The 26,919-nt window shown below is 37.6% G+C and overlaps 1 protein-coding gene across 10 annotated transcripts in view; it reads left to right on the forward strand.

Moving 5' to 3' along the window:
- The window catches only part of MFF (mitochondrial fission factor), a 27,418-nt gene extending 499 nt beyond the window's left edge, over positions 1-26,919 (forward strand). Inside the window, exons 2-10 of one of the 10 annotated variants that reach the window (XM_026086964.1) lie at positions 894-1,059; positions 5,734-5,951; positions 6,883-7,055; positions 7,945-8,033; positions 12,634-12,708; positions 16,316-16,474; positions 22,242-22,304; positions 25,624-25,708; positions 26,066-26,919. In XM_026086964.1, coding sequence (XP_025942749.1) covers positions 1,004-1,059; positions 5,734-5,951; positions 6,883-7,055; positions 7,945-8,033; positions 12,634-12,708; positions 16,316-16,474; positions 22,242-22,304; positions 25,624-25,708; positions 26,066-26,197 — 1,050 coding nt within the window. In that variant the 5' untranslated portion in view covers positions 894-1,003 and the 3' untranslated portion in view covers positions 26,198-26,919. Of the gene's footprint in view, positions 1-893; positions 1,060-5,712; positions 5,952-6,882; positions 7,056-7,944; positions 8,034-12,633; positions 12,709-16,315; positions 16,475-22,241; positions 22,305-25,623; positions 25,709-26,065 lie in introns of all 10 variants that reach the window. The other 9 variants (XM_026086968.1, XM_026086969.1, XM_026086967.1 and 6 more) reach the window with 9 other exon arrangements.

Here is a 26,919-nt window from a genome sequence, read left to right on the forward strand (position 1 = left end):
TGGCCGGGCGCTGGCCGCCGCTGGACTCCCGGGCGCCTCGGGGGCTCTCGGCGCGCGCGGCGGCGCCGCCCGCTGGAGCCGCGTCTTTCCGTGGGGCAACAGCAGAACCCCGCAGCGAGCTCCTGTTTTACCCTCCCCCGACTTTAACGGGGTCAGTTAATACAGTCATAACACAAAGAATATCTGGATGTTTCAGAGCAATGGTTGTCAGGCTGCGTCACTCCTTCCCTTAACGTTTCCAGTAGTTTTCTCTTAAGCAAGAGGTGTTTTGTGTTAATATGTCCAGCTGGAGTTTCTGGTAGACTCTGGAGCTTCAGAGGGACTGTTTGCAAAGTGTAAAAGAAACGTGTGTGGGGGGGAGGAAAGCGATCTTACGAGTTTTATGATTCAATAGCCTTGTTTATTTAATTTTTTTTTTTTTGGTTCATGTCATGATTGTGCTAAGGTAATGTATTTTAATAGTTCCACATACTTATGTAACTGTACTGTGCTGAACACATTTCACTATTTAGCCTAAACCTAGTTCTTCTTTCCCTCAAATTGTTCCATCAGTGATTTTTTTACATCATAGCTTCTGATCCTGAATGCTTCTGTGATGTCCAGACAGTTTTAGGAAAAAAGTCTTTTGAGTCCCATAATACTTTTCCCTAGCTTTGCTGAAAGTCCTCATCTTCTTCTTTCCCATGTCAATAGCTGTTATCTCTAGACACCTGCCAAAGGAGCACTTTGTAGCGTAGGCGCCCTTGAACAAGCTACCTTTGAAGTGGCCAGATCAGGAGCAAATAACAACGTGGCTGCCGCAGCTATTAGTTCAGTGCAGGCTGTGCGACCTGCTCTGACCTCGGTGCTGGCCCAGCTATACCATTATCAATACTCATCTTCATATATCTCAGATTAACTTGGACACGAGCACTGTGAGACAGTACCGTTCCTGACTGCAGCACAGAYGTGGCCAGTGGCTGATTACTGCCCGAATGCTGGCAGAAAGTCATCCTTCAGATCCATGCACGTTGCTTCGTCCCCATCTGTTTGGGTACAGTTCCTGTTTAGGAGAGGGAGGTGAGGCGGTACCCACGTGACTTTTTGATTGCATGTAACTCACCTCATACAACTTTTTCTGTTCTTTCCTCCCTTATCCTCCCCTGGATTTTTGTACTTTCTCTTCTTTATAAGCCTCTGACACTTGTCTGTGCTCTAGCTGCTCTCTGTCCTTTATATCTCTTGTATTCGTGTTTGTATTTTTATTGTCTCATCACTCCCAGACTTTTTTTTGTTCTCATAAATATCAATCTTAAAATCCTCTTTCCTCCCTGATTTATTATTAATGTCTTCTGTAAATATGGTTTGTCTAATAAGGATATTACAGAAAACAATGTGACTTTGAATTCTGTTCTCTTTAAATAGTTGGGCTTTTTGTTAACAAGCACTCTTTAAATATTTTAAATTTTCTTTTGCTGAAATTCAGTGCTTTTTGTTTTGCTCTTCTCTTGTAAAAAAGAGTCAAAATAAAATCAATTTGCTAGAAATTACAATTCCAAATGCCAAGGAGTAGGCAAGGTAGGAAGATACTGAGGTATTGTATCTGTAGGTGCTTGACAAGTGCAGCTAGACCCACGCTTTGATATTTAGTTTATAAATAATTTATAAAGTGACTGTTCTAATGCTGTCTTTTTTTGTGTGTGTTTTTTCTTACAGCTGGAAAGCAGCTGTCATGTTGTTTTGTGTTCAGAAGCAATGCCGAGCTTTAGGGAAGCTGTGGTGTAAAGTAAATGGTGCTGCAGTGTAGTGATACTTGATTGCAAAAAATAGAGCTGTGCAGATATTTCAAAATGAGCAAGTGAACAAGCAGTGAAACACATTTAGTCAAGTCTTATGAGTGGTGACTATTTTATTAACTGCTGCCAATCAATGTTCTTGATATTTTAAGTTCTTCTGAAAGCTCAGTCTTTTTATTGACATTATGAGTTGTACTCTTATATGTCTTGAAATGTTTTACTGATTGTAGACCCTGTTCTGGAACAGAAAGCACCTTCTGAGATGTGGAAGTCTCAGCAAACTCTGTACTTTGTTCATGTCACTGGCTGATCTACCCTCTGTGTCACAAGAGGGACAGTTCTAGCTTGCGACACCAAAGGACAGGAGTTTAAAAAAAGAAAGAAAAAAAAAAAAAGTGAAATCTAAGCATTCTGAAGTGACAGAGCTGTTCAAGCACCTCTTGAGCTTCTATAAACAACATACACATATTTTCAAGTGTTTATTTCTAATTGTATGGATCCTGACAGTTTCCTTCACTTGAGAAATGCAAACAGTAAGAATTAATACAGGTTGATTAAACTTGTGCATCATTTCGGGTATTTTCTTTATAGATTGTTTAAAGTTTATGTAGAATAGAGACTTCCTTGCCTTGCCCCTGACCCGCAGCGCTCCTAGTGTGCTGGGGTGAGTGAGGTTTTCAGATGAATGAGGTTCTTTGGAGAAGTTCTGAAAATAGCACTGAGGATCCCTGGATGGATTCCCAAATGGATCACATCTCAAATAAGCTAAACTTGTTCATTTAATATAATTGTATACAAGCCAAATCTTTCTGTATGCTTCTTTCTGATGTGTCAAGATTACTGTTAGTTTAATGGTCAGATTTGATTGATAAAGACGGGAAGCATTGCTTCTGTGTGATGTTGTCAGGCATATCAATCTTAGTCTCATTATAATTATATGCCAACAAATCAAGGGACGACTGGCTTCTCTGTATGCGAGTAGAATGTGCAAAATAGATGAAGGTGTTCTAATGTCTTGTGGTTTTCAAGAGACTTCAGAAAGATGGTCTATACCTGGCATCTGTGAAACTATAAAGTGTTGTAGGTACTTGGTTCTTTTTTTTTTTTATTCCCCAGAAAGTTGGCTTGGTTTGGTTCAGTAGGAAACAGTGCAACTATACTGTCTAAAAACATTCCAAATCTTCCCAGTATGTCAGGATTGCAGTCTTAGCGTAGACGTCTTACAGGCTGATTTTTCCTTAGGTGATTCCAACTGTTTCAGGGCAGATGCTCTCTGGTGAAGCAGTGAGGGAGGTACCTGGGGTATGTGTGAATGCACTAAAGAGCAGGTTATGTTAGCTGAGCACGGTGGCATGCTGCTGAGAGGGTATGGCTTCCAGACTGGAGGTGTCTTGCATGGCCTCACGTTGGATGGTGGCAGAATGACTTGTGGTCTGTCTGACCTGCCGCAGATGGTCTGCGCTGAAACATTTTGTTGGCAGTGTTCTGTATGTTCAGCATACTAAAGCATGCATGCAGCAACGGGCATAGCCTTGCTGCCAAAAACAGTAAAAGAATGTAGCTGCAATTATAGCGGCGAAAAATGCCCTTTTGCCAGGATAGATTACTTCATTTAGGAAGCTACTTCAAACGATATGACTAAAAGAATTCTTGCTAGCATAAGGTGTGTTTTCTGTCAGTGGATTTGCAAGGATAACTATATATGTGTGCACATGTGTATGCATGTGTGTGTATGTATATGTGTATATATATTATATGTGTGTGTATATGTGTGTATATGTATGTGTCTGTGTGCGTGTGTATGTATATGTATCTTGACAAGACTTCACAGCCATTGCCTAGATGGAAGGTTTCTCACAGCCGAGTTCCCTTTCCAGCCCCACTCCAAATGCAATAGCAGGATTTCTTTTTCTCTTAACCCAGACCCTAACCACAGTCTCAGTGTGAGCCATCGACAAGGACCACCAGCCGTTGTGCAGACAAAACACAGCTCACAGCTCAACTCCCACTGCAGCCTATCGTTAGCTTTAGCAGCCCATTTTCAGCCCCACTACAGCTGCAGCTCTAGGCTTCCCCTTTTTCTCAACAGTTATCCTAACCCCTCTCCCCCCTGCCCAAAAAAGTTGTGTCAGTCAAAGCCTCCAGCCATTGCCCAGAAAAAGTGTCTTACATCCCTGTCTTCTTTGCAGCTCATGCTTCCCTTTGGCAGCCCCTTTCCAGCCACACTCTAGCCATAGCTCCAGGACTTCTTTCTCCTAACTCAAACCCTAGTCCTAACCATAATCTCAGACTAAACCATCAACAAGGGCCAGCAGTTGTTGCCCATGTAAAATGCTTTTCACAGCCCAGTTTTCTTAGCAACTTSCACATCTCTTTGGCAGCTCCTTTCCAGCTGCGTTCCAAGTGCTGCCGTAGGATGTCTTTCTCTCATCCCTACCACTAAAAATAACTGTTATCTCAGTCTGAGCCTTTAGTTCAGCTCCCCAGCAATTGCCCAAATACTAASCTTCTCAAACCCAGTTCCCTTTGTAGCCTATTTCCTTCTCCCCTCCAGCTGCAGCTCCAGGATTTCTCTTAACCCAAGAACCCTGACCCTAACGATAATCTAAGTCAAACATATTGATAATGCCCCCAGTCTAATAAAAAGTTTCTCACACTCAGTTTTCTTTGCAGACCACCCTTCCCTTTCCAGCCCCACTTGGACTGCATTTCTAGGCTTTCTCTTTCAACCTTAACCCAAAAAAAAGAGCTGTAACCTCAGGGTGGGCCATTGCCCACGTGAAAAGCTTCTCACAACCCAGTTGGCTTGCAGCGCACCCTTCCCTTTGGTGGCTCCCTTCCTGCTGCACTCTAACCGCAGTTCTAGGCTTGCTTTCTCGCAACCTGAAGCCTAACCATAATCTCAGTCTGAGCCATTGACACGGCCAACTGGCCATTGCCTGGACGAAAAATTTCTCGTTGCCGAGTTCCCTTTGCAGCCCCCGGTTTCCATTAGCGGCTCCTTTTCAGCTCCTCTCCAAGTACAGCTCTAGGATTTCTTTTTCTTTCAACTTTAACCGTAAGCCTTCCAAAAAAAGATTATCTCAGTCTGAGCCTTTGATATGACTCCCCAGCCATTGCCCAAATGATAAGTTTCTCACAGCCCAGTTCTTAGGAAATGCACCCCATTGCTTCCTAGGAAATTCCCTTCCCTTTCTAGGAAAATGCATATATAAGTAAAAATAGTGGCAAACACTTTTAAGCTTAGACAAGCTCTTATTCTTTCCCTGCCCATCTGGTATGTGTTCTGCAAAAGTAAGATTTTACAGGAAAATTTAAAAGTGAAAAGTTTGCAGGATTGCTTTTGRTCGGGAATGGTTTATGAATATGTGAAGTGTTCAAGCTGACTTGACAGGCTGTTGATAGGAAGCTCTGTACTGGTAAGACTGAGAGAGATCTGTTGGACTAATAGCAAACAGAAGGCTGTTGCACAGGCCTAGTCCGTTCTTTTGTTTTTCCACCTCAGCATGCAGTTTTGTAGACTTTATCCATTTTCTCAAATATTGGTACAATGGATCTGTGTAAATACCAATTAATGTTTCTGATTTCTCATCAATCCCCAAAAGACTTCTTACCAATCTTGCCAATGTTTTTTCTTTTGCTGCCAGCCGGTGCAGGAGTAGTATATTACATGCAGAATTTCTAGGGCTTTTTTGTCGCTGTTAAGTTTGAAGACCATCAGTGCAGTTTTGAATGTTGCATAAAACATCATTCTGTTTTTCTGCCATTGCCCTCTACCCTCAGCCTCTTGTGGTTAGACTTCCTATGAATTTTATCATATAGTTTTTTTTTCCCTAAATAAGTTTGCTCAGTTAGGATCATCTAACGCTTGCCTAGTAATCCGAAGAATGAATTTCCTCTGGGCACTTGCTGTTAGTTTTATATATTGCCATTATAGCTTTTGGTTTTCTTTTGTCAGAATGAGTGGGGCTGCATTTCCATCTCCAGCTGCTGAGATGGCAGAAATTAATCGCCTTCAGTATGAGATGGAATACACCGAAGGAATCAGTCAGCGCATGAGGGTCCCAGAGAAACTCAAAGTAGCTCCTCCAAATGCTGACCTTGAGAAGGGCATCCAAGAAGGATTTCCAAATGCCAGTGTAACTATGCAGGTTCCGGAGAGGATTGTAGTGGCAGGTATGTTTGCATCTCAATAGAAGAAGAATAGGCAAAAACTTAAATTAGTTCTTGAAATGTCTAGGAGTACAAAAATACATATCGATGTATTTTTTAGAAGAAAAATCTGTAAAATGCTTTCCAGTTTTCAAATGGAAATTGTTGATCAGCTTTGATCTATGAAGTTTCTGAAAATCTGAAAATACTTCTTGAATAGGTTTGGGGTAACTTGTAGTGGAGACAGTTAATGAGTGACTTGTGAACAGAAAGTTTAGTCACTGACTTTTCATTTTACTAAACCATTTCTGGATTGTGAGCAATAATTATTTAATGTTTGTTGATTTACAACTGATTTTCTTAATAAACTATAGGCTAAAGTAACTGTAACAAGTTTTGGGGATGTACTGTATCTTAGCCATTTGCTGCTGTTCATTTGATTATAATCAGAATGCTGATTATGTTTAGGATCTGTCTATTATTGGGTGGACTCTATTGATAATTCTTTAGTATATATGGTTGTGGGCTTTACGGTGAGAGATCTGGAACAGCTGAAGGCCTTACAGTTTGCAAAATTTGTGATATGTGTACATTTTATGCTTTGAAAGAGGGAAATTTTCAAACTCACCAGTCACTATCTCTGTAAACAAATAGAGCTTTAATAGGACTATGTCTTGAGATAAAAATTGCCCTTGCTTGTAAACAGGTGCTCAGGATTATTCAGGATTATTTTTCTCAGAGATACTGCTCAAATAAGAGTGAATTAATGTGGTCTTTATAAGAGCTTGAGACATAGTTTTTAACATACAAACTATGTGAGAGAAAGGAATACCTAATTATTTGGCATAGTCAGGGGAAGTGACAGATGAGCTGTCACTCTGTCTTTTTGAACTTTGACGCTAGCCTCTAGACCACAAACCAGCTTGTTTTCTATTGGCATCTGATGTTCTTGCAGGTAACAGTGAAGACATTCCATTTTCCAGACCACCAGACCTTGACCTTCTTCAGTCTACTCCATTCAAACCACTGGCATTGAAAACTCCTCCCCGTGTTATTTCTCTTAGTGATCGACCACTAGATTTTTTGGACCTGGAAAGACCTCCACAGCAGACACCTCAAAATGAAGAGGCTAGTATTTATTTTGCTTTTTCTCTAGTTGAGAATGATCCATTAAAGAAGAAAAGTGGAATGACCAGTGGTGTCTCCACTGTGGTCCAGGTCTACTTGATAACAACATAAGTTGGGAAGGTATAAAAATATTTTTATAAGCACTGTAGTATTTCTAATTATGACTTTTAAGTTCTATATTTATTTTAACTGACGGATGGTTAGGAGTTGGCATGCTCACTAACCTTATACAGTACCTGCAAAAATAAAGTCGTCATACTTAGAACTACTCAAAATATTTTAACAAAAAATTCCTTTTGACTACAGAGAAAATTGCAAGATTTTTTTTTTAATTTGCAGGTTATCAGAAAGCAGAAAAGCAGTGAGATTCTTTTGACATGTATAGTTAACCTTTGGAACTCATTGCCATATGATATAACAGCACGTAGAAATAGTGAGTTTTCTTTTAACAAAACTCTAAATACCTACTTCAGAGAATGGTATAACATTGGCATCCAGACAGATGATATGTGATTGACATTTTATAAGCTGAAAAATATTTATGAAGTTGCATATTCCCTAGACTCATAAAACACAGTAGAAATATTAATAATATTAAGCATAGTGGATTGCTTCCTTGCACATTGAAAGTTCTGTTTGTTTATACATTTTGGTACCAGATCATGTGGATAGATGAGGGCAGGATTGCAACAAGTTTGAAGCTTGATTTTTAAATGTACCAATATCGGATCCTGTCATCAGATGTTTTCTTCCTAATCACTGTGAAACCTATGAAAATATGCATTTGTATCTGAGGGCTAATCAAGCTTATAAATCTTCAGTGCTAAACTCCTAAGATTCTCCTGGAATTCCTTGCCTTTTATTTCCCTCTTTTTCCCCTTTTACATAGGTCCGCTCAGTGGGAAGACTGAAGAGAGAACGCTCCATGAGTGAAAATGCCGCTCGGCAGAATGGGCAGCTGGCCCGAAATGATTCCATGTGAGTAGAGCAATGGGGTGCAGTGACACAACTATACCTTTGTTGCATATTTCTTCCCTATCTCCTCATAATTGCTTTTCTAACTAATATTTTGTGTGTTGTGGCAGGTACATAGTTTTAAATGTTATAAGGCTAGCATTTTTCTTAATTTTTACACTTTTCTTTAGTTAGGTGACTCATTTGTGAAGTAGTTTTCCTACACTGGATGGGTGGGAGTGTTTGGGGTGGAGGGAGGAGTTGTCGATTTAATGTTTTTGCCATTAATGTAAATTGTTACTTTAGGTCAATTGCTTTTTCATGTATCTGTCAGCCTCTGAATATAAGAGATTTTCGGTTCCTTATCCGGTATAATATTTTTTTTCCTGAGTTTTCAGATTATTTGCTCAAAGTAGTTGAGTTCTTTGTGCATTAGAAATGTTCCCATTTCTCTGACTGCTGCCTACGAAAGAAAACATTATATAATAACAAAGAAATATGTTTATGTCTCATAAATATTGCAATAAGTCATTTTACTTTGGTATCTGTATGCTTTATGTATTGGAATCTGTCAGTGTATCTTAATCTTTTGAGACCAAAATGGCAAGTACCATTTAGAATCAGAAACTTCATCTATTGATACCATCTGAGGTAGCAATTCTGATGGTGCTTTCTGGAGACATGTATGTCTGTATATTCTGATTAGATATGATAATCTTTGATTAAACATATATTATTCTAAGTGACAACATCCTTCCACCTGGCAATGACTGTTTTTTCAATATAAGACTTCATATATTTATTGATCAAAATGATTCCTAATACAGCTGTCATAAAGAAATCACACAATACTTCCCCTGATGAAAATGTTAGATATAAGACCTAAGAATGGGATTCATCTGTCCAAATGTAGACTCTGTAACACAAACATCCATACTGAGCTAATCATCCTAAATTCCATTTTCAGTAAATAGAAGAAAATTAGTGCATTTCATCTGACCTACTTAGAGTGTACCTATTTTTAGTCTGAAATAGATCAAGTGAATTATGTCCTAGAAATGCCTGTTTTCTTCTGTTTACAGTAGGGGCACTAGGAGGGTCTACATGCATTACATACATGTGGTCCACCTGTGAGTTAATTTGTGTCTAAAATGGGTGAAATTAATATCACTCTGATGTATGTTTCAGATGGATGTTATAACTCTCCTTTCCTTCCTCCAAATCTTCATGAAAATGTTCTTGCATAACATCCTCTTCTTATTTGTCGTTTCTTTGGTTCATACAAGCTTACAGATTGCACATCTCTAGATACTGAAGCCCTACTGAGTCATATATATTCACTGAGTTGGCCAGAACAGATTCACGTTCATAAGCTCCTGATCAACTTGGTGTGCAGTGTTCTAGCTGCGTATTAAGTGCCCCAGGTCCGTTTGGCATTGGTTATCCAGTTAGAGTATGTTGGACCAGATGTAGTAGAAACACACCGCAGGAGTGGCCTTTAGATGCCTGTTTGATAGTCTGCATTTGATGCATGCTGGAATAGATGGTCTCCCCATGGTGGAAGCTGCTTGTCAGTCAATTTACCCTGTTGGCAAAGCAGAGCTGGTAACATCAGTCTTTGATACATTGCTGCACTTGTGGGAAAAAAAGATGGCATATGAATTCTTGCAGTTTCTTGAAATCACTGTATGCTTGCTCCCCAGGTTTGTGTACTTCTCTGAAAGTCACGGGCAGTATCTGCCTAGCTGACTATGAGAGAAATTGGTAAAATCAGCCCTCACTGGATTTATCCAGCTGTGAGATATTTCTTACATATGTTTGGACTTCTTGAAACCTAAAAATCCTAAATACTGGCAAAAACTCGTCTGTGTGCTTTGCTGTGACCCTGTAGCTATATGTGGATTTATTGGTTTAAAACTATGTATTATTTGCTAGCACAATTGCTTAATCTACCTGCAGTCCTTCAAAGAGGCTTAGCAATACAATAAGAACTAGGAATCCTTTAAATTAAAAAGGATGTGATCATGGGAGTGTGTAACTGGTAGTATGCATGATTCAGTTTGTCATACACAAAAACCCAGACAACTGACACATCTGGAGATCAGTTTTTTATTCTTGCAGTGCCCATGCTAATACTTGCATAGCATCTGTCAAATAAATGAAACTTCAAATGCTGGTCCGTTTCCATTATCAGTGTATTTTAGGAAAATGGTATAAATTTTAGGCTGATGAATAATTTGGGAAAACAGATTTGATAGTTATTTATCTGCATTTGCACTTGAAAGAAGCTATCACAACCATTGTTGATACATGTGACTGTCTGTATCAAGTAAATAACATCAGAAATGTTATCAGAACGATCCCATAAGGGTATGTAAATAAGGCAGCATCCATGCCCAGTTTTTTGTGGTGCCCAGTGCTGCAGTTGTGGTCTCATTTTCAGAAGGAGAGTTAGGAAATACAGTTAAGGATGTCCAGTCCTTTCCCAGTTGGCAATTCTTTGATGTTAATGCTGTAAGCATAGGAATATTCTCAGTGACTTCACAGGCAGAGTCTTTCCATGAAGTTGGTCCTTATTGCTACCTTTGGTTTAGTAAGGAAGTTGATTCAGATGAGTGCAAAGAATTTGTTTGATGTGCAACACTTTCTGTTTTCAGAATATTCCTGTCGTGAGATTGATTCAGAATCGCTCCTGTTTTGTTTGTACAAACACTAACAGCTTGCTAATGCTGAGCCTGCTGTAGCTGCACTCTACTGACAGTGAGGAAGAACCTATCCTTCTTCACTCTAGCATTCCACACTTGCTCACCTGCACACATTTTAATAGAATTTCCTATGTCCCTTGCCTTCTCAAGTACTTGTTTTATTATGACAGAAGTTATACTGTGCCTCGTGTGTAGATCATCTGTTTTGAAATTACTGAGGTTCCTACAAATTGTTGCTTTTTCTGTCATCCTTGCTTCTCCTTTTGACTCGCTACCATTCAAAAAACAAACAAACAAAAATCAATCATTCTGAAGATGCTGTGGTATTTTTAGTGATGCTGAGTCTGACATTTCTCCCTCATCCAGGTTTTGTCAGTCTCCAGGTAGAGAATGTGACTGAACCTGGCTAGCTCTCAGAATAATGTTCTGTGAATTTATCTTATGAAATTATTGTGTTCAAGGTGGAACTTGGCTTTCCTGCATTTGTGTGAACCATACATGTCTTTAGTACTTGGTGAAAAGGTATCGCTTTGCTCCCATTTCTTCACAATTTAAGCCCACAGAGAATATGCGGTAAACTGCAAAAAAAATTACAAGCACCATCTGAATAAAATTATAAGTCACAATTGTACAAACAAAATTGATAACGTGGCATTCTGTTTTCACTGTGGTAGCCACCTCAGAAAAGATACCCATGTGGAAGTGTTATTCCRTGGTTCAAAATAGTCAGTACAAGCAAACACACCAATTTGGTGTAAATTATGCTACCTCAAATGGTTCTGGTTATCACCTAGCTGACACTACTATTTGTTAGAGGTGCATGGTCAATGTGATAGATTTCTTCTAAGTTTAATTCCCTTGTTGATAAATTAGACCATTTAAATAGGTAAATTCTACTATAAATGTATTCTTTACAGAAGATTTAATTCTATACCTGTTATGTCTCAGTTATATCACTTAAATTTCTTTTCCTTACCCTCTAGAAATAATCTTTTTTCACTGTGATGCAAAAACTCAAGAAACCAGCTGCTCCTAAAGTTCTTATTTCCAGTGTTGTTGGCTGAAAAGATCATCCTTGTTCTAATTATCATAATGAAATATTGCTGCTTCATCAAAACTGGCATGTCTTTTAAGCTCATGTAATGTTTGAAATATTTTACCTCTACAGTAACAAGTGTTACGGTATGCTAACTGACTTGACAAAAGTCAGCGTTTTATTCCTGTGTTTGTGCGAGTCTGGTTCACAACTTCAAGTAGGGAAAAATAGTCCAGATTTTACAGCTAATTTCAAGCTACTTCAAATATTTAATTCCTATCAAAGAAAATACCTTGCTTCTTAATGTTTGTTTCTCTTAACCTTCTTGATTCAACTCTGTCTAGTCTTACTGATAGACATGATAGTCTACTCAGATGCCTTGATAAGAGCCCCATTGAGAATGCTTATAGAGCACTGTCATTCAAAACTTTTGCTTTCTAAAGAGGAGCATACTCAAGTGTTAGTGTGGGACACCGTTGTCCTCCTCAGACAAAWTGTTCAAATGTACTGTGTAAAATTTCAATGCCTGACCTACAAAAGTGACACAATTAAACTTTCTGGAAAAGCTTGTCAGACTGAAGCAAAGGAGTTGGCTTTGCTCCTTATTACTGTGTTCTCCATATGGTACAGATAGTTGTTAATTTTTTGATGTTTTTCTCCTCTTCTCATACAGTTGCATGCAGTGACTGCTCTGAGAATTTGTTGGGAGTTAGGCTTCATTAAATACAGTAATTCTCAAATGCTTTTAAAAAATGGAGGCTAACAAGTAGGTATCTGCTTGTAAAGTAACTATCCATTGGTGTAGCAATGATGACAGCTCTCTAAGTTACGTCCCCTCTATTTATAAGGATGCTTACTTAAGAGATTACAATTATTATTCAAGGTTGCACAGATCAGATACTGTCCCAAGAAATAAAATGCCACGGTTCCAGTCACCTCTTTCGACTAAGGATTGCACGTAAGCCTAAATATTACCTGGTATATGAAAATCAAGAGTGTGTTTAATTATATAGCTCTCTGCAATACTAATTTTCTGCCTAAGTATCAGTAGTTTAGAACATAAAATCTGAAGCAGCCTTTGCTACACTGAATGCCTGGTTTCTAATTTTGCTGCAGGGTTTCTCAAACTTTGCCATGTCATTTCCCTGTGTAGGATACACAGGGAAAAATACCTGGAGGCAGAAGGAAAGGAGAGCTTCAACTAACAATAGATTTATAAATAAAAAGATTAATTTCAAATAGCTTTAGTCTGCTTGATTCTTTGTTCTTTGGCTGCTTTTGATTAGCTGAAGAAACAAAGTTTTCTTTTCTTTTTTTTTCCTTTCATTGGCCATTGGCAGCCAGTGCTGAATGCAAGGATTCTGTTTCTGAATCAGAAGTAAACAAACCGCCAAGACTGGATGAAAAAGCAGAGTATTTAATTTTCTGCTCTCTCCTGCCTTTCCCTTATGAAAATTCACATCTCCCTAGAGAATTTAGTTTCACAGTTTGAGAAATGCTGTTCTTCAGGCAAGCTGTGGGGGGAAGAGGTGATGGTGTGCACATCTTTAATGAGAACACAGTCTATCCCTATGATTGAATCTAAAGCAACTTTCATTAGTTAAATCTGTTTACAGCTCATTTGATATTTCTGGAACTGTGAGTCAGAGGAATATCTGAAATAAACCCATTGCCCTGTATACATCATAAATGTTTTGAACAGGCTTTTGGAAGTTACTGCTAAGCTAGAAACCTTACATACAGTAGAATACTGTTGAGCTCTTCCTTAGTTATTTCTGTAATTTCTTGTTTGTTTTGGTTCCAAATTCATATTCCCTACTGGTGCTTGCATCATAACAAGAGAATGCTACAGTACTAATTAGCTGGAGCTGTATATAGAATCATTTTCAGAAATCTGAAACAAAATTATACTGAGGGCTAAGAGCATTTAACTGCAAATGGAGGAGAGAAGGGGGATAGCTACAATGTCTAATGATAAATAATCATGTTAAATATTAGAATTTTTCTTATGTCACCTTGGCAGATTTGTACATTGTATGTTTGCTTCATAATATTGCTTCTCCATAGTCTCTGCAGTAGTCCAGAGGACTACCACAAGTTTACAAGTGAATATTTTTGAATCCTGGGAAAGGAGCATAGAAAAGGAATTTGACTTTTCTTATTTTGTTTCTCTCCATATTCCCTAATCCTGAAATTTGAGCCTCTCATATAGTAATTCTCATTTTCAGACAGAACCAAAAAAAGAGAGGTCTCTCTCTTGCTATGCAATTTAGAAGGATACTAAGTTAGCAATGGCCTTATGGAGAAAACTGAATAATTTCAGGTCATACCCAGGAGAAAATAGATTTAAGTAATCTCCTAAATTAAATTAAATATTTTATGAGTTTACATAATTCTTAAGAGAATAATTAATCTCTTGAAACTGCATCCTCTTACAAGCCACCTATAAAGCAATGAGCATATAGCAATCCAATGACTAGACCAGAGGTTGAGGAATTATCTAGTTCTGAAATCTGCCTTGATTTTTCCTTATTGTAAAACTTCCCATTTACTCAGCACAGGTGAATGATGCAACTGCTTCAAGAGAAATTTGTGCAGTTTTAGTTCAATAGGTAGTATCTACAGAAGCCTTTGTATGCATATAACATTACTGTGGTATTTATAGTAGTAGCATTCCGGAGGGTAGGAGTTCTGTAACATCCTTTAGTATGTAATATGTCTAAATTCTCTGTGTATTAACTTTTTTAAGATGTCATTCAAGCTATTCTATAAGTTCCTGAGGTCATGTTTTCCATTAGGATAAGAAAAATTACTTTTAATATAAAATATACTATGCTTTCAGGCCTTCAACTCTTCCCTCAAGGTATGCCTTCAGCTCTTTCTTCATTTGCCTCAAGCCAGGAAATTCACACAGAATAGAAAGTCTCATAGATTCACTTGAGTGTCAGTATTTCCCTACTTGTCTTTGCTTCTTGAGATTATTTTCTAGTGAATATTGGGATTTCCAGTCCAATTCAAGAGTAAAATAGTGTGGCTGTCAAACTGCCATTGATTGCGAAACAGAAGTCATTGTAAGCGTAGAAAGAAGATGAATTCTCTGAGTCTTAGAGAACAGCAGAAGCTGTAAAGAAGCAAAAGAGATGTTTATTTCTGTTGGGGTTTTTTTTCCTCCTTTTTACTTTTTTTTTGGGGGGGGAGGGTCCAAACTTAAAGCATGCAAAGATATTTACACTTCAGTTAATAAATACTGATCATTATCAGTGAAGCAGCAGCTGCTGCAGTCTTTGCACTTCTCTTGAAGCTCAGGATGACTGTGCCCTTCTGTGGGTGAAGTGACATCCTTGTAGGCTTTGAAGTCTTTTTAGTTGTCTTTTCTTTCTTGCTCAGTTTTGTAATCTTGGTGACAGCCAGTAGCAGAATAACTCCATTCAAAATAAGAGTATCTAGACAGCTGGAGTTCTGACTGAGCTGGAGATTATCTGAATATCAAGCCGGCTTCCAAGCACCCAGCCACTAATGCTTTGCTGGAATATAATGATTTCTTAAAAATGCCGATAAGGGTGGGAAGATTCATATTGTAACTCCAAAACCTGTTGGAGCAAAGCATAAGTGGGAAGCAAAGAAGATTGAAGGAAATGTGTTGAATCATAGATAATAATCTTGGTGTAAAAACTATCCCAAGATTTAAAGTGTACAGTGACTCACACTTTCTTTTGTCATTACATATTAACACCTAACTTAACAGAATGACTTAAAATTTTTTTAATTAAAATTTCTATGTTTTATTTTTTTAAACAAAGTACCTTGATATGTGAAAGCCAATGTGGATAATGTCAGGTTGAACATGAAGAAAAATCTGAAAGCAAAGGCAGTTTATCAGAGTTCATTTCTGTCTGATAGAGATGAGGTTTGTATAATCCTGTAAACCAAAATTGTCATGTTTGCATTTTTWTTCTGTGTATTTTTTAAGTATTATTTTTGCCTCACGGTCAAAAATTTAGATCATGTAATTTGTTGTCACTATGATAATTCTGTGCTTCTTTTGAATTTCCTGCAGTTGCCTTTAAACTTCATTCACACACAAAATACTATCTTGATCTTTAGTCAGTGTTAAGAAAAAATCCTTGCCTGTTGCAGAGACTCTGTGAGATTCTCCTTATTGAAACAGACTCGTGTTTTCAAAGGAGATTGTGGGTAGGATTTTTAAAAAAGCCAAGGCTCGTAAAACACTTCTTTCATGTCAGTTAGGGCTTGACCGCTGACTTCAGCAAGTACAGACTTAGCTGGGCAAGGACTTTATAAATATATCCTGGATAACAGATCAAAACTCACCCTTTCATTATGATATGTGTATGTTTCTGAAGAGCATATACAAATGTAGCTCATGATTCCTATATCACTGCAATTTGGGAGTGTTACTGTGTAATGGTGGGAGAGAGGTAAAACCAAAAGCAAGCAATAAAAATTTTGAAATGGGGACTATCTGAAAAGCTTTTTTTTTTTTTTTTTAATTTAAAATCTGACTGCAGTATTTCTCTCTTCATTTACTATGCTTGTACGAACAGTGTGACACCATCACTGCAACAGGCTCGTGTCTGTCCTCCCAATATGTTACCTGAAGATGGAACTAATCTTTACTCTGCTCGTGGCATTTTGTCGTTTATCCAGTCTTCCACTCGTAGGGCTTACCAGCAGGTCTTGGATGTGCTGGATGAAAATCGCAGGTGATTGGTTGTCACTGATTCTGCCAGCTTTTGCTGCTTTTTTTTTTTTCCCTCCTTTATAGTGGAGTGTGGTTTCTGTTTACTAAATAATGAGATGAAATTATTTGCTTTGCTTTCTTTTGCTTTCACTATTCATGCGCAGTTATATTGTCCAAAATTCACATTTCACAGTGCTCCTGGGTTTCAATCAAACATAGCATTGTTTTGATTTCCTTCCAAATAAGAATCAAAATAGGAAGTRTTAATTTGTGGCTGCAAGGGTTTGTGCTGTTCACAGGTTGTCAATGTTTTCTGCAATTAATGCTTGATCCCAAGGCTGTAAATTTATTAGCCTTGTCTACCACTTTCTGTTGGTGAGTAACAGCACAAATCAATAAGATTGGGTTGATATTGTCATAATTGATTGAAGCAAATGTACAGCAATAAGGTAGAATATTAAGCAGACATAGCAGATGCTGCTTTTGGAAATGTGCCAGGACTTTAGACTGCSTCAGTTTATATTCTGACTAGTTGTCTCTGGTTGCGATGTGACCGATGGTGACCATCGCTCTGCTGGGTATTTGCTAGGGAACAAGAAAGGAAAGACGTGTCTGATGAGAAGCTGGCTGCTCCTCTGTTCAGTGCCCTCTCTGCTTTGATGGATAAACAAGCCTTGCTATGATCAGCGTATTTCTACTCTCTTCAGTGGCGTTTTGCCCACTTGCTGAATCCTTGGACTGTTTTGATTTGGCACTTTTAAGCATTGCAAGGATGCAATGTTCAATACTCTAGGAGCATTTATAAAGACTAATAATGGCAAGGTTAATTTACCAAAAGCAATGTTTCATTTCAATAGTATGTGAACACAGAGATCCAGATAAGAATTGCACAYGGCTCGTCCCTAGTCCTTGCTGAGAGGTCGAATTGGAGACACTGGGAAGAATTACTCATTCTTCTTTCAGTATTGCCTGGCTGTGTCAGGAAGTCCTTTCAAATTCGCCCTCTGCTTCTGGTTGCTAATATGCCGGCAGTACTCTTAATATTTTGTAGTGTTGAAGTTAAATGATTTCCTTTTTAGTTGTTTTGGTAAGAAAATGTCACTATTAAGCCAATCTTATTGTGCATGTCTGTGTGTGTGTGGTTGGTTTTCAAACTGGCATGTCCTCTAGCTCGCCATGTTTGTTGCCACAACAATATATAATTGCCCATTTTAAGATACCTGAATTGTGCAGAGCTCCAGACTTGCTGACCTTCATGCTCATAACCTGAACTTAAAAAAAATAAAAAATAAGAAAAATTAGATGCTCAGTTCCTGTGAGTTGGGTGTTTAACCCCATCTGAATCCTTGACATTTCAAACTGTAGCTGTTAAGATTTTGGTGGCTGTCAAAAGTTTGGTGGATAGTAATAACCTTTTTCTTGTCAGTACTAAAAGGTTAGCTGGAATTATAACTTTTTTGCAAGGTTAAGGCTTACAGATAAGGAGGAATTCTACTGTCTGTGCTTAATAGCACTCACTAGGCATATTTTGCCAAGGGTCCCTGTTAAAATGTAGACTGAAATTCTGATCCTTTCCACAGTCTGCAGTGAAGCTAACAGGTTTTATTCCTCATTTCCAATAGGCATGTTCTTGCCCATGTTTACTTGGATTCTGGAAAATATAAATCTTTGCCTGTGTGTATACACTTCAAACTTATTTCACAATTACCAAATAATTTCCAGGGTTCTGAGCACTTCAAAAGCTGCATTATTCTTTCTGGTTTTTTGTTGGTTTTTTTTTGAGGTATCCTTACTGAGTTTCCTAGAAGAAACTGGAAACTGTTGCTATCCACCTATGAGCAAATCTTGCCAAAAGCCTTGAAATTATCAATAAAGTGTAAAAGTGTATTCTTGTGGCTGAGTATTTAGATACCCACTGTGATTCTACAACTGGCATAGGAATGTGAAATTTGGATGATCCACTTGCATGGTTGCAAAATGTTGTTCATGTTAAATTGTTTCAAACTGCACTGTGTTCTTTTGCTCTATGTAATGTGCTTTCTATTTCAAAGTAAACCTGATATATTTTAACCTTTTTTAGATCTTTATTACTAGAAGAGATCTTTTAAAATGAACAAGTTTTGACTATGTGTTATTCACTGGAAATACTTTTAACTTGTTTCATGGCTTGCTTTTCTCTTCTCAAAAAATTTTCCAATTGTTTTTCAATCTTCTAAAACTACTAACGGTAGGTGCTGATTGTATTGCTGCAAATAATGAATTACTTCAAGTTTTGTCAGCATTGCTAGCATTGTAGGCTATTCAAATGAACAACAGTTTAAAGATCGCTGTTCATGCTGTTTGCTCTTGCGTTTCCTTCAGCTGGGACAAGGACCTAGGTCAGTTCCACCTGCTGCTTCTAAGCAGTTTTCTGCCACCTTCTGTAGACTGAATGCAGGGCTAAAACTAGTGTCTTTTAAAGGCTGATCTTCTTTTATGCTCTAGGCAAAGAAAAAGCTGCATTTAAGGAGATTTTAGAAATGTCTTAATAACTAAAGTGCAGATCTTAACATGATATATGATATATATACATATATATAATGTTATACATATATATGATATATATATATTTCATTCGTATATGAAATTGCCTTTTTTTTTCCTGCATTTTATTTATCTGACCACTTCACCACTTGGACCAAAAACTTCTTAGAAAACAATGCAATTTTTGTTTAGGAGAAAAGTATAGGAGCTTATTCAGTACTTCCTTTGTTCAGGATAACCCTTTCTAAACAGCCACTATCCTCCTCAAATGCCAGACTTAACATTGATCTGATAACATTTCAGGAACTGATTGATTATTCTTTATATTGAGCAAGTTAACAAAGCAGACAAAATGGGGTGTGAGATAAGACCATAGGACAGGACTACATGTGACTTTGGGTTGGGGTACTGTGGGCTCAAAGGAAAATGAGGTCAGTCTGCAGGTGTGAGGAAGCCTGGGAAAAATAGTAGCCAATTGCTTTGTTGAGGTACCTGCACATAACACTGAGGCAAGCCGAGAGCGCAGTTTTAGCCTGTCATTGCGATTCTTCAGTGCACAAATCCTTTCCATACTGGAGAAGCTGAGCTTCTTTAGCCAATTCACCGCCAGATCACTTCCATATAGTCCTAATGCCCATCCTTGTGGCGCTTCTGAGGTTTCCAGAAGAGTTTTAACGTACAGCTGCTACCTCTGCTGAACAAAGGGAACATGCTGGCCGCAGTCCCTCATGCCTGTGCGCACTAACAGCATAAGCTGGACCCGGATACCTAGATTATCCATTCCTGTTGTTTTCCTCCCAGACCATGTGTCTATGACTGCATCTTTATTGTGGTATTTCTGTTGCATGCTCTGTCCTAAACAGAGGAAGACAAACCACGTTCATTTGGCCATTTCATTATTGCCTGTTTTCCCACTGTTAAATTGCGTTAGTGTGTGCTCCATTCATGTTGTGGGCTGCCACTGTACCTGCAGTGAAATAGTTAAGTGCTGAATATACATGGCCTCAGAGTTGTGGCTTCTTCTGGTCATGTGTTAATGTTTAGGATGGTAACTGAAACAGGTAGCCAGGAACTTCAAAATTTTAATGTACTTTTGGCATAAATTATTTTTTTTAAAGAAGGCCATGTATTTAATAGCTTGACTGAAAGTGTATTATATATTTACAGAAAAACTTGGTGCTGATTTTGGGGGTAAGGCAATCTCACCTATGAGGTCACTGAGCTATAAGGAATGTTTATTTATTGATATCTGGAACCAAGCAAGTAAATAGGGTGGAAGAGGCAGGAGAATATTCTGGTGGCTCTTTTGGGTCCACCTGAAAAAGAAATAAAATGTGAACTGCAAAGAAAGAAATCATGTGCAGCTTCTTAAATGAACTTGGCTGTGTTGGGAAGTGGGATTAAAGACTTATCTTTAGATGAAATTAAGTGCCTGTTTTGGAGAGAACCCCGAGTGCTCTAGCTCCCCTTCCATGCTGTAGCCCTCAGCTACCTCCAAGCATGTGGCTTTTCTTGGGAAGGGTAGTGTGTAAATTAGTTCTGATTATTTCTACAGCACCTACAAAACCTTAACTTTGCCACAAAATACCAAGAAGGCCAAGATTTTAGAGTGTTAGAGAACATTTGGATTTTGTGTAATGAGAAGAACTGTTATTGTCCTGTGTTAGATGGCATGGAAAATGCGTGTTGGAGATTGGCATGCTGATGGTAGCATATCTGCCAATTACAAGTGACTTATGTTTGCGGAGAAACTCTGCAATCTATTGCATAGCTGCTGTTTGCTTTTTTTTTTTTTTTTGCAACTATTTAGTTCTAGCATCTGTCGGACAAATCTTTAGACCAGGTGAATTATTTTGCTGATTAAAAAATACAAATTTTATTTTTGATAATTTTCTGTATGATTCCACTCACTTGGTAAGAATATTAATTTATTCTGTGTTTTGGGAATAGTTTGTTTTGTTTTGTAAAATAACATCTTACTGACTTATCTTGTGTGCTAGCCACACAATGGGACTTCTTTATTTTTAATTTTATGGATGCATATAGATCTTCTGCAACTGGAGCACTTAAATAGTGCTAGTTAGAGCAGGACCTGATCCCAGTATGTATTGTGCCAAGTACATACTGAGGCTCCTAGATCCTGATCCTTTTAAATGAAGCTAGTTGTAATGATATTTTTGCACAGAGGTTGTTCATTTCCAAGCCAGACCACAGTATTCTCCCAGCTACCTCAGTACCAAGCCTCTGCCTTCTACACATACCTGGTCTAAAGATCTTAATGCCTAGGTTCTCTCTTTTCTTTTTCTTTCCCTTTTATTTTTATTTTTATTTTAGAGCCCATAGTATACTTGGGTTAAATATGGGCTACAAATACCTGCTGCTGGCACTGGAGAAATGAAAGAAATTGAAAAAAGATTTCTCAGGCCCTTGAAGAGTTTATTACACAACATAAATGCCTCATTACCAGAGGTACTGAAAATACATAGTACTGGCTTGTCAGAAGCTACTGCTGGTGCTCATGTCTTAAGAAAATCAGAATGCAATAGCTTCTTCCTGCTTAGTTAAGGCATATTATATAGTTGCAGCAACTTAGAAAGCTCTAACCTTTTTTTCTTTTTTAGGCAGAGAGAAAGAAAAGGAAACAAAGAAATTGAAAGAGCAACACTTAAAGGGATATTCATACCAGCTACTTTAAGTTTTTAGTCACTTCTGGAGAGATCTACCTCTCTTGTGACTATATAAGGTCTTTAGGCTACTAGCTCAAATTTTCTGAATTAAATCTAGCTTAGATGAACAAAGAAAAGGTTAAAAACACCCCTTTCCTTAGTGGGAGGAGAGGAGCTTGAGAAGATAGTTAAGAAGGCTTTCATAAGTATATGTGGATATATATTTTCTGTTGTTTCATAGTTGTTGGGTGGGGTTTTGTTTTGGGGGGGCTTTTTTTGAAATCTGAAGTTTCCCATGGTTATAAGGTTGATACCCTCCTTCCAAACTTTTATTCCAACAGCACATCTTCCATAAATGAAGCTATACCATGAACAATTTGCCTACATGTTATGACAGCTGCATACACTTTGTGTTGATTAAATAAGAGAAATATAAAAGTATAATTTACAACATATTAGATACTATATTGTATTGAAATATTATACAATATAAATAGGAAATATTTTGATGTTCCTTTGTTCTGTGTGTTTTACCTCTTCTCTCTGTCTGTTCTTTCATGTTTCTGTCTTGTGCTTTCTGTCTACAAAAACCTGCTGTAGGCCAGTGTTACGTGGTGGGTCAGCTGCTACCACTTCCTCTAACCCTCATCATGACAACACCAGGTAAAGAGTATTTTTTTGTTAGTCATGATACACTAGTTCAGATTTTAAAATTCAGACTTAAGTTTCCCTATTTCTGGAAGTCCTTTGTTTTAAACATAATGCTCAATGTCATATTGTCCATCTCGACTCTAGAGGTACTTTAGACCCTTTCTTCTTGCCCATCCAATTCACCTGCAAAAACCCCATGTCTAACAGATAGAATGTGTTGCAGATCTCCGATTCAACATAATATGTCGGGGAGGTTTTTAAATTACATTAGCAGTATGCTGCATAGTATTTCCCACTTGGTAGTGGCTGAGCTCAATTTTTCTCTTGCTTGAAAATCTGGCCTTGCATCACCTTATTCTTTTAATTAGTCATAGCATATCCATAAAATGCAGGTATTTTCAGTAATATGCCTAGGATTGTTTGTTGTAGCTGGATGCATTTTCACTGCCATTGTCTTGGTAGATCGACATCATTAGGTGGAACTGGAGACAAGTTTGGTGTGGTCTTATGGTCAGGATTAAGGAAAATAAGTATTCCCTTCCATATCTCGTTCCCATTTCCCGCCACACTTTTCCAGTTTCTTCAAAGTAGAGATTGCACTCCTGCTTAATTAGATGCTGGATTCATGCAGGTGATTCTTCTCTGACTCAGCAGTTCAGTTCTTGTGCTGGTCAAAGAGATTATCTGAAGGGATTTCTAGCTGGTGACCATCTTGATTTAATACCTGGACCAGATATATTCAGAAGTTGGTAAAGCAGCAGTGATATATTGTGAATTTATATTAAATTTTTGTGACCTGGAGGAATGTCTGTCTTGCCATTGAAACAACGGGCCTTTTCACTTTTTCCAAGAGGTGAGAAGGGTCACCTCTGCTGTGAACCTGGGGAGGATTTTCTAATTGCTTTGCCATCTGCTATAAATAAAATGGCTACCAAAAGACCCTCCGCAGAAGTTTCTTTGGCTTTCAATTGACTTGTGGTAGTAAAGGGAATGAGTTGAAATGGAAGACTGAGCAACTGTGTAGGTAAAAATTAATAAATAAAGATACAAGCACTTTCTCTGGGAGATGTATAAAGTCCTTTGCTTTCCACAGTATCTGCAGTATATGTCACAAATGGTTTGGGATAGGTGGCCATTACCCAGTTAAAGTATCAAGCCTTTTTGTTTTAGGAAAGAATTTAGGTTTTCCGTATTTATCTTCTCTTCAGTCTGGATAAGTCTTTCTCATACAACAGTATGAGGAAGGAAGTTGGAGTTCTGCAAAGCAACTGAGGACCACCTGAGAGAAGAGAAAAGCTTATGAATTCATTTTCTAAACTGTCTCTGAGATTGTGTACACACAAAATCTCTCAACTTGAGACACCCTTCTGAAATATGAAATGTGTTAGTTTCTTTCTTTCTTTCTTCTTCATGTTATCTTTCCCCATTTACCTCCTAAATTTTAGAAAAGATACCAATGGATCTGCAGGAAAAAAAAAAAAAGCTTTTTGCCCGGATTTGTCAGAAAACTTGAATTTTTGTGCAAAGCATCAGGTTATTATTTTTTTTAAACAATAGAAATGTTCCTGCTGTTTTAGTATGAACTTAAGTTTATTTTTAAATAACTTTTCTCTGCTGATTTTGTGATATGAACTTCACAGCACTGAGGAAATAAAAACCAGTTTCAGTCTCTTTAATATTGCCCCAACTGAAAGAACTATAAGTAGTAAGCAGCATAAATTGCAGTGAAGTTCATGTTTAGTCGTCTTGTTTTAATTATATTAGCATTCCTAAGTATAAAAAAATTAATAATGGCTTTAATGAGAAATTGTTTGACTTGCACCATTCATTATCAAAACTTTTCTTGTCCCGTATTATGTTTTTAAAAGAGCTGTCTTTTGACAAATGATTGCCTAATCAAATAAATATTCCTGTACTAAAAGTCATTTTACCCTGATCTGTCCAGGAGAAGGTTTCCCTCTCCCTCCACACCCTCCAACCCCAAGAAACACTGTTCAAAAACTAGTTCATCTCCTATCTTTTATACAGTGTTTCTCAAGGATCTCGTTGTTATCAAAGTCCAGGCTAATGCAATTCTCATTTAGAAACAACAGCAACATATTGATGAGCAATGGGACAGGGAAGCTTTTGAGAAATTGTATGTTAGGAGAAAAAACAAAACAAAAAAAMCCATGAACTAAGGGTGTTCTGTAGAAGTTTCCTAAAAGCAGTGAAAGAACATGCGGTGCAAAACTATTAGCAGCATTTAAGGGCATTCTGTAAGCTTAAGGAATTCTACTTATATTCAATGTTAACCTTATTAGTACATATCAAAGTTGACAATGCAGCTGTGTAACTAAATGATAAACATTCTTTTCAGGTGTCTTTTGTTCTGAATTTGGTAGCTTTGACATATATTTTGTTCAGTTTCCTAAGCTGTTTGCAGCAGTTGTTCATACATCCTAATAGGAAAAAGTGCAGTCAGAAAAGAGAATTAATACTGGAAATTGAAACTTTAAGATAGTAAATGAGAAACTCAGCGATAGGTGTGGCATTAGGAACTACTTTTACCTGTTATTTGTTGGAAAAGAATCTGCTTAAGAGGTAGCATTTAGATGATCAAAACACATATACATAATGTAATCTGTCTGCCATCCTCCAACTTAAAATAAATGTGCTGTATTTAGTTAAATAACTCTCACTGGAGTTAGAAATAATGGTTTCTCTGAAACTTTTCTTGCCTTCAAGTACGAAGTAATTGCTTCATTAAGAAAACTGAGAAGTGCTTTGGAAACAAACTTCTTTCTAATGCATTTGAAGTTCAGCAGGTGGTGGCTCTGCACTAAGATTCTTCATTGCAAGAGTCTCAGTCTTTGTCTAAAATACTAAGATTATTGTGCCCGAGATCATTAATTTCAGTGGGTATCCACTTGGGGTATTTAACTAGTTACTAAGTATAAGACACAATTCTTTCCAAGTCTTTATTTGATTGTTTCGGATCTGTTGCAGGTTTTTTGCAACTTTGGCATTTTTAGCTCAGACAATTTTTAGGTTTCATGAAGACTAAGCCACAGCAAGAAGTCTGTCTGTGCAGAGAATCTTCAAAAACATTTAAATGTGGAAAGCAATAGGCTCAGATGCAGTCAAGCACTTACCCTTTTCATATGTGTTTGTGCTTTATTTTGTTAGGATCCTATTGAAATACACAACTCTGTAAAAGCTGGAAAAAAAGGGTTTTTTTATTCTCCCCATCACCACCAAAAAATACCATATTTTATGATCATTCCAGTAGTATTTGCTAATCTTTGCTATATGGATGAGACAGCTAAACTGTATCTCACTTATTTGATAGATATGGTCTTTCCAACTTGGATACTGCGCTTGAGGGAACACCAGATGACATGACAGCTGTGGATGCTGCCTCCTTAAGAAGACAGGTGTGTAAAGCACAGTGAGGTGAAATAGAGGTGAAATAGGGGAGCAGGCTGTCTGTTGCAATATAATGGTATGGCTGCAAAGGAAGCCGTAACAGCTGTGGTGAGCGATCCTCTCCATACCTGCTGCTGGACTGCCTTCACATACCCTGTATCTGGGAATCTGGAGATTCTGACTCCCCTTCTGCTCCTGTTTATTAGGGACTGCAAGATCTGGTTGTTAGTCATTGAAGGTAGGAAGTCAAGTTAACAAGTATTTAAAATCCATCTGTATAAAATGCTCATTCTGTATGCCTTTACAGAAGTTTTGAGAGTCTGGCACTTTTTAATAAAGCACTAAAAGCCTTTATTTATTTTTAGATAATCAAACTTAATCGCCGTCTACAACTTCTGGAAGAAGAAAATAAAGAGCGTGCTAAAAGAGAAATGATCATGTACTCGATTACTGTAGCTTTCTGGCTACTCAATAGCTGGCTTTGGTTTCGGCGCTAGACACAGCTCTCCAAAGGATTTAATAGTTGAAAATATTAAAAATTTGCAAAATTCTTTGGTTTTGTTTGTTTCTGAATTGTATGCTGTTTTATAATTCATACACTGGAAATTTCACCACAGAAAAAGGCAATAGAATTGCAGTGTTAAAGGGACACTTTGTTGTTCAGTTATACTGTATTTAACAGATTTGCATTGAAAATACTTGCAGGATCCTCCCTTTGCATGCTTCAATGTAAATATGGATCAGATGATTTAAAAATGAAATTTGCTTCTTGCAATGTAAGGACAGTGACCTACAGAAATAATCACTGGATGTTTTGTTGTGGGAAGAGAACAAAGGGAATGGGTTTGTAAAAAGGATTCAAAAAGAATAAAAATTGTTTTTTATTGTTCTGTTGTTAGAGGCAGTTAAACATTATTGCACTTGTTTTCCTTTAGTCAGACTAGTTACAGAGATGTACCATATTCAAGGAGTTTGTCCTGTTTCATGAGTATGTTCCTTGTTTAAGCACATGTTCAGGTCAAATAATAAAAGGTATTCTTTGCTAACATGCAGATTGTCCAGAGGTGTGTAACATGTATTTTTTTTATTTTAACTTTAATTTTGCAGATGTTTTTCTATAAAATGTTTGTAAGCAAGTCAGTCTGTGAGTGATTGAAAGATTATGGAGTACAAGGTACCAATGTAGCGTATTTAATAAAACTCTCAAAACATTGCTTAA

The sequence above is a fragment of the Apteryx rowi genome, unplaced genomic scaffold (genome assembly GCF_003343035.1).
Source record: "Apteryx rowi isolate R43461 unplaced genomic scaffold, aptRow1 scaffold_70, whole genome shotgun sequence".
Classification (NCBI taxonomy): domain Eukaryota; kingdom Metazoa; phylum Chordata; class Aves; order Apterygiformes; family Apterygidae; genus Apteryx; species Apteryx rowi.